Source organism: Mesoplodon mirus, assembly GCF_964341445.2.
Source record: "Mesoplodon mirus genome assembly, chromosome: 15".
NCBI lineage: Eukaryota > Metazoa > Chordata > Mammalia > Artiodactyla > Ziphiidae > Mesoplodon > Mesoplodon mirus.
Genome location: NC_138991.1, coordinates 9,835,985 through 9,852,732, shown reverse-complemented (window position 1 = coordinate 9,852,732; position 16,748 = coordinate 9,835,985). Strand labels below are relative to the sequence as shown.

Sequence of the window (16,748 nt, the reverse complement as noted above, 5' to 3'; positions counted from 1 at the left end):
AGCTTGATAGTAAATTTCCCCAGCCACATTTATTGAATTGCCCTCCGTCTTTCTTTTTAAATTACATGTAAGATTTAAATCTATTTCAGATGATCATGTATTACTTTTATAATAGCAATAGTTGAAATACAATTACTTGAAAGGAATAAAGTCATATATTGATGTCCTTCTCTCGTGTCTCTCCATGGCTCACACAATGCCAGGAACATAGTATGTGTTCAGTAAATATTTCTGAACTGAAGGTGTCAACTTTTCTGTTTTCTCCTGACAGTATTATGGTATATAATCTGTGATATAATCTTCACGTTAGATATGGCATCATTACAGGCATTTGGCGGTAAGATCATATTATTAAAGATTTTGTTCTTTTAGTGCCAGTTTTTCAGTTAGATTTTACAGAATCCCATTCTACAGGTATAAAAACAGGAATGTGGGGTACCAGGATTTTCTGCTTTAAAAATGAAATCAACATAGCGAGTGGGAAGCAGCCACATAGCACAGGGAGATCAGCTCCGTGCTTTGTGACCACCTAGAGGGGTGGGAGGGAGACGCAAGAGGGAGGAGATATGTGGATATATGTATATGTATAGCTGATTCACTTTGTTATACAGCAGAAACTAACACACCATTGTAAAGCAATTATACTCCAATAAAGATGTTAAAAAAAATGAAATCAACAAATGGTATATAATCTTCATGCCCTCTTAAACCCTTAATCACTGAAGGATTATTCATATCACCCATTTTTGGCTATTCTTAAACTAAGCTACCTTGCAGCAATCCTGAATCTTTTCCCAAATAACTAAGTGATATAGCAGTGAGGGCACAAGGAGTAGCCCTTAAGAGACACTAGATAAGCATTTCTTTTTCCCTCCTTTTAAATATGTCCAATTTTAAGGAGTTGCTCCCCTCCACCTCCCCACCCCATCCCAAGGCTCCCATTCATTTTCTGACGTGGGCTTTTCAACTGCAGCATTTCCAGTTTTTAGGTTGTCCTCAGTTACTGAAAATCCGGCAAAGCTCTGCATTTATTTTTTTGTGGTGCCCGCCCCATCTCCTTCCTTGATCATGGCTATGTTCAGCTTTCAAGAGTTACATTTAAGTACAGGAACAGAAACAGTCTGTGAGGCTATTAGCAGTGAAAGATAATCCATTGGAAATGGTTCCCTGCCCGGCAGTTTTCAAGCAGACTCATCACCAAAAACTAATTATGCTGGGAGCTTTGGTCATCACAAACGTCATCGTCCAATTAGAAGTAACAGCATTTGCTGAGTCCTACGATTTATATACAACTGGTATTTCATATTGATTACACTAATCAAGGCACATGGTATAAATTCCTAACATCCCTGGGCAAACAGTCCAGATTTTTAATAATTCTCCTTTTTGCTGGTTACTGCACTAATTATGTGCTAAATAATGACATTATTATTATATATATTATTATTAGCGGTGAAATTTCAAGTGATTTTATGTCTATACAGGGCCTACTCTGATGTTGGATTAAGGGGTTGGTGGATTTTATACTTGCAAATTGATACCTGGTCATCAGGACACTTGTGATATTTTTTGCCATTTTAAAATTTAATACACATCACTTAACTAATGCAAAAATACGATCATGGATGGATTTTTAAAAAGTCCTCCACTAATGCGATAATGATAATCAGCTTATCTAAATTAGCATTGTACTTAACAAAATAACACACAGTTTTGGAGAAGGAGAAAGTCAACTTGGACTTTCAGCATTGCTGATGAGGGTAAACTGGTACAACCTTTGTGGAAAGCAATTTGGTAACATTTAGCAAGAGCCTTTATACTGTTCATGACTTCTGACCATGTAATTCAATTTCTGGGAATCTAGCTGAATAATGCTATATATGGAAAGAGCTTTATGCATTATGATAAAAGTAGCATTATTTTTAAGAATAAAAAAATGAAAAGAAACCCAAATGGCCACCAAGAGAGTAATGGTAAGTAACATTTATACGTAGTTTTGACAACGTGGAGAAATGCCATGTTAGGTTACAAAGAGGGGAAAATAAAAATTTCAAATTGTGCAGACATTAGCATGTATTACACAATGATGTAAAAACATACTAAGCAGAGCAAAAGACTAAGAAAATAGAGTACAATGTTAGCAACTGTTGCCTATGGATTTGGGACTAGATTATAGGTAATTTTCTGTATTAGTTTGTATTTTCCAAATTTTCTATAAGCATGAATTTAATATGATAAAAATGATTGACTGTATTGCAATAGTTTTAAATTAAAACATTAAGGTCAATATATTCTTTTGGAGTGAAATATCAATAGTGCATTGTATTGCCCCCAGCACAATATTCCCTGTTCTTCAGAGGTGTGGTCACATTCTCTGAGAATATTTTGTTAAAGGAAAGCACAGGAGTGCAAGGTGAGTTACAGATGAAATCAGGGAATAGATCTACTCTGTGATTGAATTTTTTGGGCAGAAACAAGGTCAGCTGCTGAAATGACTACTGCTCTAACTGGGTAAATTCCTATTTTATCCTGAAGTTAGAATGCCAGAAAATAACAAAGAAACCCATGAAGGTGATCAATTCTTCCATGCTCACATTTTGAAAGACGTTCTGTGCAATTCACAAACTGCATTTAAAGAACTCTTTTCAGTTGGTTACCCAAGTATTTTCCAGAAAATGAGGTTAAAAAGTGTCCAAAGGTGGGTAGGAAGCTAGAGGTGCAGAGGAAGAGTGTAGAAGAAGCAAAACACAAGAGATGAGATGTTCATAGAATGTTTAAATTCCAAAGGACTTTACACATTTAATGTATCTTTTTTTTTTTTTTTTTTTTGTGGTACGCGGGCCTCTCACTGTCGTGGCCTCTCCCATTGCGGAGCACAGGCTCCGGACGCGCAGGCTCAGCGGCCATGGCTCACGGGCCCAGACGCTCCCCGGCATGTGGGATCTTCCCAGACCGGGGCACGAACCCGTGTCCCCTGCATCGGCAGGCGGACTCTCAACCACTGCGTCACCAGGGAAGCCCTCACATTTAATGTATCATTTATATTTAGAACTGGGCATCAAAGTGAATAAACTGGCAAAGTGGATGAGAACCTCTAAGATAAATTTAAAAGTTATTTTTATTTGTAATACTTGCTTGTTGTAAAAAGCCTAACAGAATAGATTTTATTAAAGTAATAAAAGCTCTCCTCTCTTTCCCACGCCTGCTTCACTTACCAGAGACGCCACCATTAAAGTTATTTCATATCCTTTAAGAAATATTCATGTATATAACTTTTTTTAAAAAACACCAATGGAGATTAAACTGTACAGAGTACTCTGCAACTTAATTTTACTTAATAATTAAACTTCAACCACTTGTATCTCAACACACATGGGTCAACCACATTTTTTTTTTTTTTTTTTTTTTTTAGTGATGCGTGGTCAGGACTGCATGGCTGTATCATCATTTGACCAGCCCTATTCTCATGGACATTTGGTTGTATCTCGCTAACTGTTCTTGTGGACAATGCTGCTCTGAACATCCTTGAACATACTCATTTGCATACTTGAATTAATTCCACAGGAGAAATTCCTGTAAGAATAATTGCTGGGTCAAAGGGAACTCACATTTTAATATTTTGGTAGATATCACCAAATTGGTCCCCCTCAAAATCTCCCCCTAGCAAGGCATAAGAATACTGTTTCCCACTATCTGGCTGTAGAATTAAATTTTGTTTACAACGAATAGGTGATTTCTATTCCATTATGTTCACTTATTATGTCCATTTATTTTCAAAGTACAGGCATTTTTTTACTTGACCAAAGAGAAGAGGATAAACGGCAAGGTCTGTGTAGGTTTGTCCTGATTCAAGTAGGTGCATCAGAAATTACTATTAAGAAAGTAAATCCAATTCATAAAATATGTAATTAATTCCAAAGTCACACATACCAATTTGAGGATTAAGGAAACTCCTGGGTAATTGAGAATTGTTGGCAGTATTAACTACTCATTAAAAAATATAAATTATGATTAGCTAGTCCAATCTGGCGTTTAGCATGTTCCAGGCACTGTTCTAGCTCTTTACATAGATTAACTTATTTAACCTTCATGACAACTCTATGAAGTAGGTACTACGATTATTTTATAGATTTAAAAAAATGAGGCACAGACGGTCTTAATATGACGAAGGTCATGCAACTAATGAAATGACAGAGCCAGAATTCCAACCAGGTACTCCGAGTGCAGCCTCTGGGCTCTTAACTACCATGCTACATTAAAAGCTCATCTTCAGGAAATAAGGAGGCATTCAACAGTTCTCCACAAAGCTTTTCATCATAGCACTGACGACGGAAAACTTCCTTACCTGCCTTGGGTTGGAGGTGTCCCCAACGGCAAGATGCTGTGATGGCTAAAGTACAGGTTAATTTATTTTTTAAAATAAATTATTTATTTATTTATTTATTTATGGCTGTGTTGGGTCTTCATTGCTGTGTGCAGGCTTTCTCTAGTTGCGGCGAGCAGGGGCTACTCTTTGTTTTCAGTGCGCTGGCTTCTCACTGCAGTGGCTTCTCTTGTTGCGGAGCACGGGCTCTAGGTGCATGGGCTTCAGTAGTTGTGGCACGCGGGCTCAGTAGTTGTGGCTCGCGGGCTCTAGAGCACAGGCTCAGTAGTTGTGGTGCACTGGCTTAGTTGCTCTGTGGCGTGTGGGATCTTTCCGGACCAAGGCTTGAACCCATGTTCCCTGCATTGGCAGGCAGATTCTTAACCACTGCGCCACCAGGAAAGCCCCTACAGGTTAATTTTTAGTTTGCTTTTCTACATTTCCTCCAGTGACCACATGTTGCTTTTGTAATAAGAAGACAAAGTCACTTTACAATAGTGACAGTTCTTAAGAACTGAACGCTTTCAATACCGGAAGGTAGCTTATCTTTCTGATGTCTCATCCAACCTCCATACCAACAGCCACTCAGCATCAGAAGGGTTTTGTTTCATCAAAGCACAAAACCATGCAAACACCATGACCCACTTGTGTCCGATGACTCTTCCCTTCAAGAACTCAATCTGTAAAATGGGGCCAGCATCACCTACTCTGGAGAGTTGCTGTTTGGAGTCAAGGTGTTTGTGAGGTTCAGGCACCATTTGGCACTGGCAGCTACTATCATTATGATTTTGGGGAGCCAACCCCAAAAGACAGCCATGATGACAAATTTTAAACCAAAACGTTTATAGATATAGACACCGACTGCTAATGGTGACTGCCTGTTGAAAGGGAAAATGAGGGGCTGTGAAAGGAGAGAGACTTTTTTTTTTTTTTTATGGTACGCGGGCCTCTCACTGTTGTGGCCTCTCCTGTTGCGGAGCACAGGCTCCAGACACGCAGGCTCAGCGGCCATGGCTCACGGGCCCAGCCGCTCCGCGGCACGTGGGATCCTCCCAGACCGGGGCACGAACCCGCGTCCCCTGCATCGGCAGGCAGACTCTCAACCACTGCGCCACCAGGGAAGCCCAGGAGAGAGACTTTTCACTGCACATCCCCTGGTATTGCTTGATTTTTTTTTTAAAAAGTCAAGATTATTATTTTAAAAGAAAACATTTTAGGACTGAGGACTTCTTATAAATGACTTTCATATTTCAGAGAGAGGATATGCTGAGCTTTTTAGTTAAGTGAACATTTGACAAATGTAAATTTACTTAGTATCACTTAGATACTTAAGCCACACTAGAATCTTTAATTACAACAGCTACATGGCTAAGGCTTTTGTATTTGAACTGTAATATAAAACCAATATTTGGAGACAGCACACGTCAGAAAAAAATCCTATTCAAACATTCCATTCACGTCAAAAACGATCAAGAAATAGGAGAGCAGTTTAAAATTATGTATCATATTTTCATAAGCTGTTCTGGCTGGCAGGGGTAGTAAACTACAGCCTGGGGGCTAAATCTAGCCAACTACCTGTTGGTTTATTTTTCTAAGTGAAATTTCTATTGAGATAATTGTAGATCCACATGTAGTTATAAAAGTAACAGAGATCCCTTGTATACTTTGCCCTGTGTTTCTCATGTAACCTATCACCTGTTTTTGTATAATCCACGAGCTAAGGTTTTTTAGATTTTTAAACGGTTGAGAAAATTAAAAATATTTTGTGATGTGAAATTACATGAGATTCCAATTTCGGTGTCCGTAAAGATCTGCGGGAACACATGCACATTCTTTTACGTACCATTTCCAGCTGCTTTTGTGCTGTGAGGCCAGAGCTGAGCAGTTGCAAGTGACCGTACGACTTGCAAAGCCTAAAATATTTCCTACTAGCTTTACAGAAAAGTTTGCTGGCCTTTGGGCTGGAGACTGGGCTAGGGTCAGGAGAGAAATGAGTATCTGGAATAAAGATTTTTCTTTTAAAGACAATTTCTAAACGATGTCTGTACCATTGATTCCCTCAGATATTGATGTTAGAAATGTCTTCTTGCAATGAGGGACAAATGGACAATTAAATAAGAGGCAAATATGTCCAGTTTTTTCTCAAAATCTAGAGATGTCTATGTGTTTTGAAAGAATTACACACAGGATGTGAATTTCTCTTAAATATAAAGGGATCATTTATCAAAACTAAAAGTAATGAAGGTAGATTGTTTCAAATCCACAAGTAACCACCAATACAATTGAAATAACCATTTCCCTCCCAGGATGCTTAAAATGAACAAGAGCAGATAACCCTGCGCTGAATACTAGAATTATCTGCTGTTATTCATGTGTTACTCTCTCAGCGTTGGGTAAAAACCCTACCCTTAGCTTTAGGCTGAAGCCAGTCCGTTGTGACCTTTCCAGAAATAGGTGGTGCAGTGTGAGAGCACATGAGTATGTGTAATGCCTCGAGAATTTCAGAGTTGTTTGACAAACATACACTGTCTATTTTCTATAGACCAAAGTCCCTCAAACTAACAGGTGAGAATTGAGCCATCTTAAGAACAGTTTATCAGAGAAGGGCTGTACATAGGCATTACAAAGAGCCTTGTTCGGTGAATCCTTCCTAATGCAAGGTCTTTTGGGGGGTGGGTGAGGGGAGGCAGGGGTAAATATTTAAGTGCTGGCGCTACTAGATCTAGTTATGATGGAAAGAACTGCAAGTTCAGATTCTACCAAGAAAACCAGACCCCAGAAATTCCATTAGCATCAGAGGTCTTAACCTAGCAGCAAAGGGACCATGGATAGAATTTAGAGGGTCCAGGGATCTGGATGGGAAAGAAGAGGAATCTTATTTCGCTCGCCTCTAACTGAAATTGAGCATTTGTCAGTTTGGGATGCAGGTACCAAGCCACAGAAGCATTAACAGGACCAGTGATTCAGTCAGCAAAAGAAATCAGTTATTTTCATATAACATTCTGGTTGCTGTAGCTATCTTGAAATAACATTTATGTGCACCTCTCCTTCAGAATTAAGAGTATGGCTGACCCTTGAACAACACAGGTTTGAACTGCACTGGTCCACTTACACGCAGATTTTTTTTTTTTAAAGTAAATACTACAGTACTACATGTCATGGTTGGTTGGATCCACGAACATGGAGGAACTGCGGACATGGAAGGCCAAAGGCCGACTATAAATTAGACTAAGATTAAGCCCCGCACTGTTCAAGGGTCAACTATGGTTACTAACTAGGTCTGCTGCTACAGCCTTCATTTAACATAATGCTAATAAAAATGCCCATAATCCAAGAAATATTTTGATAACTATTTCAATATAACTGTTTTCCTTGGCAAACCTATACATTTTGTTTTGTTCTTTTAAACATCACTCAGAGAAGGGATTCAGAGATTCCACTGGACTGACAAAGGGGTCCATGACTCAAAAAGCAGTGAAGAAAATTGGCCTTAAGGCAGGTCTCCCAAGCAGGTGGCGCTGGGTATTCGAAGGACCTCCACTTGGAGGACGCAGACACTGGTTCTAATCCTGACCAACTGCTGGACCTGGGTTCTTTACCTTCACTTCCTTCTCTATTAAAACAGAAGCGTCTCAAGGTGGGGCATATACAAGATCCTATCCACGAGGCCCCTGAGAGTGGCTGAGCACAGGCTCAGGTGGCCGCTCATACTCTTGGGAGTTCAAGTGCGGTTATCACCAACGATCAGTATCGAAGCAAAATTTGCTCAACCATTTTGTAACCTGCCTGTTGGGGGAATGTAACATGGGTCATTCCAGCAATACTTGCCCCCAGCATGTGGGCAGACAGCCTAGGGACATTTTCCGATCATTCAACAACGCCCATATTCAAAATTTTTTCCAATCCAACTATCGACCTCACCATTCGTGCAAAAGACCTTGTCCTTTTCCTGCCTCGACACTTAGAACTCAAATTGCTCCGTCCCCGATTCCCCTACTTCTGCCAGTGGAAGACACCCTAGTCCAAGTGGAGAGTCAGGCTGCAAATAACACACAGGCACAGGAGTCCAGCACACATGGGTCTGACTTTCCTGTGTTAGCTGCACTGAGCAGGTTAACTTTTCTGAAGATTAGCTTTCTCTTGTAACAGCAAATATAAATGTTATTCATTGTAAGGTTTGAATGGAATCCGGCAGGGAAATGTTTGAACTTCATGGTTCACGGCGCTCCTTCCTCCCACCCAGAGCCCTCACTGGCCAGCCCCAGCCAGGAGTCTTGTTTTCAAAATTTGAGACCTTTTCTGTACCAGTGATGCACACAGGCTCCCTTCTTAGGCATGTTTTCTTTCCTCAGAGGACTGGCTGCGTAATTTGCAGGGCTTGATGCAAAATGCAAATGCAGGACCCCTTGTTCAAAAATTAAGAATTCCAAGACAGCAAAAGCAGAACATGCGCCCGAGTGTGAGGCCCTTCGTGACTGCATAGACGGCAAGCACCCATGAAGACAGCCCTGCTCCTACACTGGAGCAGCTCCTCCCACCTGGCTGCACAACAGAATCACCTTCAGAATTTTACAAAGTACTGATGCCCAGGACCTTCCCCACAGAGACAGAATCCAAATACCTGAGAGCTTTCCAGGTACTGCAGCCCAGAGCCACAGTTGAGACCCACCGGACTAGAGTGACAGAAAGCCTTGGAAGAATGCCATGGGCCAATATGCACAAAGAACAGACAGAGGGTGCCCCAACAAAGCCCTGATAAAACAGAAACGTTCATGCACAGAATACCCTGGGTGTTCAGGACCCATGCCAGGTGTTTCACAGCAAAGTCATCTCCAGCCTTCAAGAGCCTGCATTATTGCTCAGGGGCAGAGAATACTCATGACTCAGCATCTCCTTGCGGGTGTGTGTGTGGGGGTTAACTCGGCAAAGGCTACTCCAGAGTCACAATTTCCCAGCACCCTTTGCAACAGCCATGGCATATGACCAGCCATGTAGCCAGGAGAGGTGAGCATAAGTTTATGTGCAACCTTCCAGCAGTGCTAAGAAGAGGGAGGATGGCCTCCCCCTCCTATCTTGGCTGGAGCTTAAGTTGCCACCACCTTGGACCATGTGTTGAAGATGCGGGGCGGGGCTGAGAAGTAAGATAGAAACCACGATGCCCAGTGTCATAAGGTCACACAGTACTACTTCTTGGTTGTCCCCATCTGCTGGCCCCAAACAAAATAAACGAGAAAAAGACACACAGGTGAGCCAATTTCTGTTTTGGTGTTTTAAACCAGTCGACTTTATCATTAAGCCAAATGCCTGAAATGGCCCATTTTACAGACGAGCAAACTGAGAATCTGAGGTAAAATCTCTAGCTGGACGTCAGCCAGACAGTAGTGCCAGAGGCAGGGTTGTTCTTACCTCCTTCCTCCTCAACCCTGTTACCTTTTAACAAAAGAAGGCTCCTTTTGGATGGTTGTGTCATCACCTTACTCAGATCAACTTATTACTCTAACAAAATAACAGAAGTTTCTTCACCTTCGTATCTGAACAAGAGGCAGAGACCGGGGTGAGGTGGTTGAGGCAATCCCCTCTGATGCAAACAGAAAGTGGCACCAAAAATCTCACTGATCAAGGTGACTATTTTAATGCAATTTTCCTAAAAACCAAACATAACGCGGAAGAATCCACAACGAACAAAAACATCACACTCGGGCTTCCCTGGTGGCGCAGTGGTTGAGAGTCCGCCTGCCAATGCAGGGGACACAGGTTCGTGCCCCGGTCCGGGAGGATCCCACACGCCGCGGGGCGACTGGGCCCGTGAGCCATGGCCGCTGAGCCTGCGCGTCCGGAGCCTGTGCTCCGCAATGGGAGAGGCCACGGCAGTGAGAGGCCCGCGTACTGCAAAACAACAACAACAACAAAAAAAAAACAACAAAAAAATCACACTCTTAAAGATAGGCCCAAGTCTTCCCCTGCATGGTCCTGCCTTAATTCCCGGGCCAACTTCTAATAAAACTCCACTTACAAAAACAAAGCAGCTGACCTGTGGGCCACAGTTTGCCAGTTAAAAAAATATTGCTTCAAAACGACTGATTACTGAGTTTTGAGTGCCCTAGGCACGTGCCTCCCTTGTCTCACTCTAGTTCCAGCTCTGGATGGCACCTGGGAGAAGTAGGTGAGTTAACACAGGTCACGTTCTCAGCACAGTGTCTGGCTCAGAGTAAGGACTCACAACAACATAGCAACAGGAATTGAGGTGCATACTTTTTAAGAAATTAAACCCAGGAACAAACAAAAAATTCATGTTCTACAATGTTTAGAAGGCAGCAAGAAACCTTAATCAGAGGAGAGCAAGAGGGTAACATCTTGATTCCTGGACTCTTCCCTGGAGATTTTATAGCTACACTGACTAAGGATCAAAAGGACACAGCTTGTCCCCGTGCCTAAGCTGGAACTTGCCTATCTCTTGCATGAAGCTGTACCTTGCTTAAAGGGATCCCAGGAAACTTGGCATTCTCAGTATTTCTCCTGTGTTTTCACCCATCATCAATTACCCAGTTGCTTGCACTCAATAGCCCAGCTCAGGGGTCAGCAAAAGATGGCCCTCCAAATCATGGCCTGCTTTTGGTAAATAAAGTTTTATTGGCACACAGCTATATCCATTCACTTACCTGTTATCTACAGCTGCTTCGGTGACAATGGCAGAGCTGAGTGATTGTGCCACAGAGGTGAACAGAGTGGAGTAGTTTCAACAGAGACTAAGGCCAGCAAAGCCCCCCAAATTTACTATCTGATCTTTTACTGAAAAAGTTCGCCAACCCCTGGTCCAGGTGATGTCAAACTGCAAACATATTCATTAATCAGTTTCCCCTTTCAGATCCATATTGACCTTGCGAAACAGAGCTGGGTGCAGAAACCATGTCAGCGGCCTCTTACCTACTATGGCTGCTCCCCAGCTTTAGTTGGTGATTAGCTGTATATTTTAAGTCTCATCCTCATTTTATAAAGTTTTGTTGGAACACAGACATGTTCTTTTTCTTATAGTCTGGCTGCTTTTGTGCAGAGAGTTTAGTCACAAAGGCTCCATAATGCCTCAAATATTTACTATTTATATTAAATATTATCTGATCCCAAACTTCTTGCTGACCTCCGCTCTACTGGGCAACCAAATTTGCTAGGTGATACCAGCGTGGATCCAAGACCCTTGATGCCCATACAGCTATGAAAAAATGTCTTCTAAAGAGGCTGATATTTTTCCTGTGTATCTGAAGAGCTATAACACCAGAAGTACAAGCAACGTCTATACGATTTCGATCTATCGGTTCCCACTTGAAAGGTCAACAGCCCTTCTGTTACTAGAACAGAAACACAGATAAGACTCTTTGACAAACGGCAGAAAGGTGACAAAAGAATCTGTACAATGCACCAGCATTCAGTAACAAAACACTTCTGAACAACCAAAAATAGCTCTAAAGCAAAGAAATGATTAATTCTCTCTGCTATCATTTCCATCTCTTCTTCTCACAGAAAGACCAACAGTGCGTTATAACTCGCCTGAAGTCAGACTTAAACGGAATCAGATTCATTCAAACAAAATTTCTAAAATAAGTTCTGTACCTCTATTTCATAAGTGACATAGTCCCCTGCATACGATCTATAAAAAAAATGTTTTCACATCCTTGTTTCTAGTTTATCAAAAACAATGGATCTATTCAATGTTTTAAAAGCACAGATGTTTAGCTTGATGAGGGCACACAAGAATTTGTATTAAACAAAGACTGTATTTGAAGAAAAGAACAAAGCAACTTTGGATAAATTATATATCCACTGGCATTCCATGGCCTCCTAAGTTTCCGTCAAGTGAAACGTCCATTTACAAGAGGTTTGGGGTTTCTCGTTTGTTGGTTCAGCAAACACCAAGGGCTTACCGTGATGAAAGACACTAGTCTCAGGCTTTCCCACGCATCATATGTCCCAGAACCAAGCCCAGGACCCACTGGGCCCCTCATCTCTTTTTATGAACACAAGTAGGCCAAGGTTGAATTTCAGAACACACACAATTACAGGCTGAGCTAGCGTCAGCTTGATCTTTGGCGCCACCTACAGATCAAACTGCATTTCGCTTCACTACAGCACTAAGACACAGACCTCCTACGTGCATTTATAGAGAAATGACTACGGGGCCGGGGCAGCACCGCAGAACCCCACACCATAACCTGTCTATGGGAGACCATAAAAATGGAGTGGCCCTCTGACACCATTCTACAGAGGAGCTTGCCTTTTTATTATAAGACAACAGATAAAAGGAACCACACAAAAAACGCAGAAGGTGAATACTCATAAACCACCACCCAGGTTGAGAAATAGAACTTTTCCCGCCACCCCAGGCCCTCCAGGTACCCCGCCATCCCCTTCACCTTTCCCGCCCTACAGATGAGTGTAGTATTAGTTTTTCCATGTGGTCTAATTAGTTTCATAATTCCATCGGAGATGGATGGGTTTTAGAACTGGAATCCATCGCGAAGAAACTATCCCTATGGGAGGTGGCACTGCTCGATGGACGCCCACCACCTTGGAACCGAGACCACCTCTTGGACGATTCTTGGAGGGAAGACAGGGACACGGATTGGGGAGGGTCTCCACAGCGTTGCCTTGGTGCCTGCCTGCCCTCAGGCCACGGTGACTGGGGCCATGGCCTCTGCGGGCCTATTAAGCTGGAGCAGGTGTCCCCGCAGCTGGTGACTCAAGTCTGGCTCGACGGCCTGAGTGCAGAGGGCCGGGCAGGGGTGCGTGTCTGGCATTCCGGACGGCCGCCCACCCTCTCCGGTGTAACTAGAGGCACTGGCTGGGCTCCAGGGACGTCTCGAGCTGCCCCACGGAGACCAGGGTGCCCAGCTGCCCCGAGGCACTGCTCTCGGGTGGGAAAGTGACCAAGCCCGAGCTCTTGTTCTCACTGTGGTCACTGTGCTGCTTCTTGTGGCACCGCAGAGAGTCGCCCCTGACAAAGGAGGCGCCGCAGGTCTCGCAGCGGAAGGCCCGCTGGGTCACTATCTGGGCCACGTGCTGGCCACCGCTCTCTCGGGGCCCTTCCCTGCCCGGCGGGGCCCGGTTCTCGGTTTTGGCCTCGTCCCTGTGCACCTTGTCGATGTGCTTGGCCAGGCTGCTGGGCCGCTTGGTGTCAAAGCTGCAGAAGTCGCACTTGAAGGGGCGGTCCTTGCAGTGGACCCGGCTGTGCACGCGCAGGGCGGCGGCGCTGGAACAGGAGTAGCTGCACTCGGGGCACTTCTCGGGGTGGTCGGCCTGGTGGAGCCGGCTGTGCTCCAGGAGGTCGGCCCGGTCCCGGCCCTGGAAGGCGCAGTGCAGGCACTTGAAGGTGTGCTTGATGCGGATGTGCGACTTGAGGTTCGCCTTCATGGTGCAGCGGACGTCGCAGAACTCGCACTTGAAAGGCTTCTCCCCCGAGTGCACGATCATGTGCCTTTTCAAGTCCGAGCTGATTTTGAACTTGGCGCTACAGAGCCAGCACTGGAAGGGGGTGTCCCCTAGCAACGGAAGGTGTGTTTCCATTAGAGCAGGCAGGCAACACAGAATTCCCCCCAAACACACCTCAGAACACCTGGCCGCAGAGAGGTAGCTGGGTCTTTGAACTCCAATGACTTGTCACCTCGTCACACCACCACTTACCACGTATATTAACTTGCTTAATCCTCACGACAATCCTACGTGTGGGTACTACTAACCCCATTTTAATAGATGGGGTAACAGAGGCTCAGAGAGGTCAAGTTATTTGACCGTGGCCAAACAGCAGGGATTTGAATCCAGGCATCATGGCATCCAAGTCCACACTCTTCATGACACTTCTGTTTCAGATCTAAACTCACTTGACATCCCAAATTTGGACATGGAAGGAAGAGGTGTGGTTTATGTTACACACACCTGTTCCAAATCAAGCTAAGACTTATAAATGTGCTCACGTTAGTGTTTAACCTGTATTATTACATCAGTTAACTGGCTTGTATTATTAAAGTTTTGTAGTTTCACAATGGCAGAATGAACTTTATTTATAAAATTAACCCATGAATATGGCAGCAGGAGAAGACCAATCATGAAATGCCACAGCCTCCTCTGTACTCCCTGGAGGCACTGCTAAGAGTTTAGTTCTTTTGGAGGTTGTTACTTTAAATATCATTGTCAGTTGACTATCTGCAAAGATGAGATTCTTGCTTATCCTACATATCCATCCTTTCCCCAAACTTCTCCTGCATTGTTTGTTGTGATTTTGACTCTTCTAGCCTTACTTTCTAGAATGAGTAATAGCTTCAATTTTTTTTTTTTTTGCGTTACGCGGGCCTCTCACTGTTGTGGCCTCTCCCGTTGCGGAGCACAGGCTCCAGACGTGCAGGCCCAGCGGCCATGGCTCACGGGCCCAGCCGCTCCGCGGCATGAGGGATCTTCCCAGACCGGGGCACGAACCCGTGTCCCCTGCATCGACAGGCGGACTCCCAACCACTGCGCCACCAGGGAAGCCCTTTTTTTTTTTTTTTTTAATAGCTTCAATTTTTGGTCCATCAGCTTGCGAGGTTTAAGGATTCCTTTCTCTTTGTCACACTACCTTCTTCCTGCTTGAGAAAGAGCTTTATTTTTACATTTAAGTTCGGTTTGCATTCTGACTTAATTCCCATGCTTTAACTAGTTGCTTTAAACTTTAGACACAAACCACAGGTAATGTTTATTATGACTGGGTATGTGACATTCACCTGAGCCAAATTCTGCACTGGGATTACGTCCACTTCCACCTGGGCCAGTTGATCGTGTGGCTAGTTTCAAGTTCACTTCGATTCTCTTTTTACATTGAAGTATTTTGATTTACAATATTATCTTAGTTTCAAGTATACAGCATAGTGATTCAATATTTTTATAGATTATACTCCATTTAAAGTTATTACAAAATAATGGCTATATTTCCTCATGCTGGACAGTACATCCTTGTTGCTTATTTTATACATAGTAGTCTGTATCTCTTAATCCCATACCCCTATCTTGCCCTTCCCTTGATTCTCTTTTCTTACATGCTCACTTGGGGGTCACATTTTATCCTGCTTCTTGGCTTGTGCATTGAGGGAAAAAAGAATCTCACCATCATCTCAAAAGCCATCCAGTCTCTTAATTATGTAACATTTTACATGGAATTTCTTATGGATTTTGAGTTTCTGATTCGCTGAATTTCCTCTTAACCTTCTATATAAGAATCATCCTGATATTTCCCTTTATTACAACCCCGCTCAGCTTCATTCAGATCTTCACATATCAAATATCTCATGCCAAATTTTGTTTCCTCCCTTGTTTTGCTAGAGTTTATCTTCCAGTAACTTCCACTAGCCTGGTGGCTGTGAGTGAAGTCTCAAGTCCTTGCGCATTGTTGTCTAGTCTACGTTCACACTTGAGATAGTTTGACTGGGTATAGAAGTCTACATACCAAATCATTTCTCAATTTTGTGGGCACTGTTCCGCTATCTCCGAGAAGCCAATATTACTGAAAAGTCTTTCTAGGTATGGATCTCTCCAGCCATTCCCTTTGTCCTGTGTGGCATTTGTAAGCCCTTTCATCTCTCATGGCCCCTGAGAATTGAAAATTTTTTCTCATTTGATTTTCTCATTTCTCTTTTCTTCCTAGACCTAGTCAGAAACCAGACTTCTATCTTCTTATCATTAGTTCTCCAACTTTTTTCCTGGTCTCTGGAAAGTTTAACTTTATAGCCAGCAACCCTAGTTTCATTTCATACCTCTTTGTTCTGACTACCTTTGCTCATAAAACTCTTCTTGGATGCAACATTTCTGCCAGTGGGTAGATACCAAAGAAAACTGAAAAATTCTTGTAAGTTACCCAAGTACTCTGTTATCTCCAGAATTTGTTATTTGTTAGATTTGGCACATTTCATACCACTCATTTTCTGCAGATGATGAGAGTATCCATAGTTGACATTTTACAGTTAGGAAGAGTAGACTGGTTTAAGGATTAGACATAGGTGTCATGGGTTTTACCTGTTACTGGATAGTTTAGACCATTTTGCTAATAGGCTTCAGCTTCTCCTCTGAACTCTGACCTTTGCGGCCTACACACCAGTTCCAAGTCCAGAACGCTCAACGCAGACAGAAATTGGCTGGAAAGATTGGCTCCCAACACTATAGCTACCTCCCATTTGTCTGCTGGGACACAGTTTTCTTCGCTCAATTTTAGATGTCAGTATATGCCTGTCTGCTTGTCATTTTCCATGAATTCACTGGAAATTCTCATTTTATGACTCTCCTTATGAGCCTCCCAATCCCCATTTTTCTGTGCCATGTTGGGTTGGTTGGTTCTATCTTGTTATTTCAACAGGGTCTCACAAAGAAGGGA

At 43.0% G+C, this 16,748-nt stretch overlaps 1 protein-coding gene across 1 annotated transcript in view; it reads right to left on the bottom strand.

Moving 5' to 3' along the window:
- Positions 1-11,902: 11,902 nt before the first annotated feature.
- Positions 11,903-16,748, bottom strand: part of ZFP64 (ZFP64 zinc finger protein) — a 69,964-nt gene continuing 65,118 nt past the window's right edge. Inside the window, exon 9 of the mRNA XM_082600585.1 lies at positions 11,903-13,893. Within this exon, the coding sequence (XP_082456711.1) occupies positions 13,184-13,893 (710 nt within the window). The 3' untranslated portion in view covers positions 11,903-13,183. The remainder of the gene's footprint in view (positions 13,894-16,748) is intronic.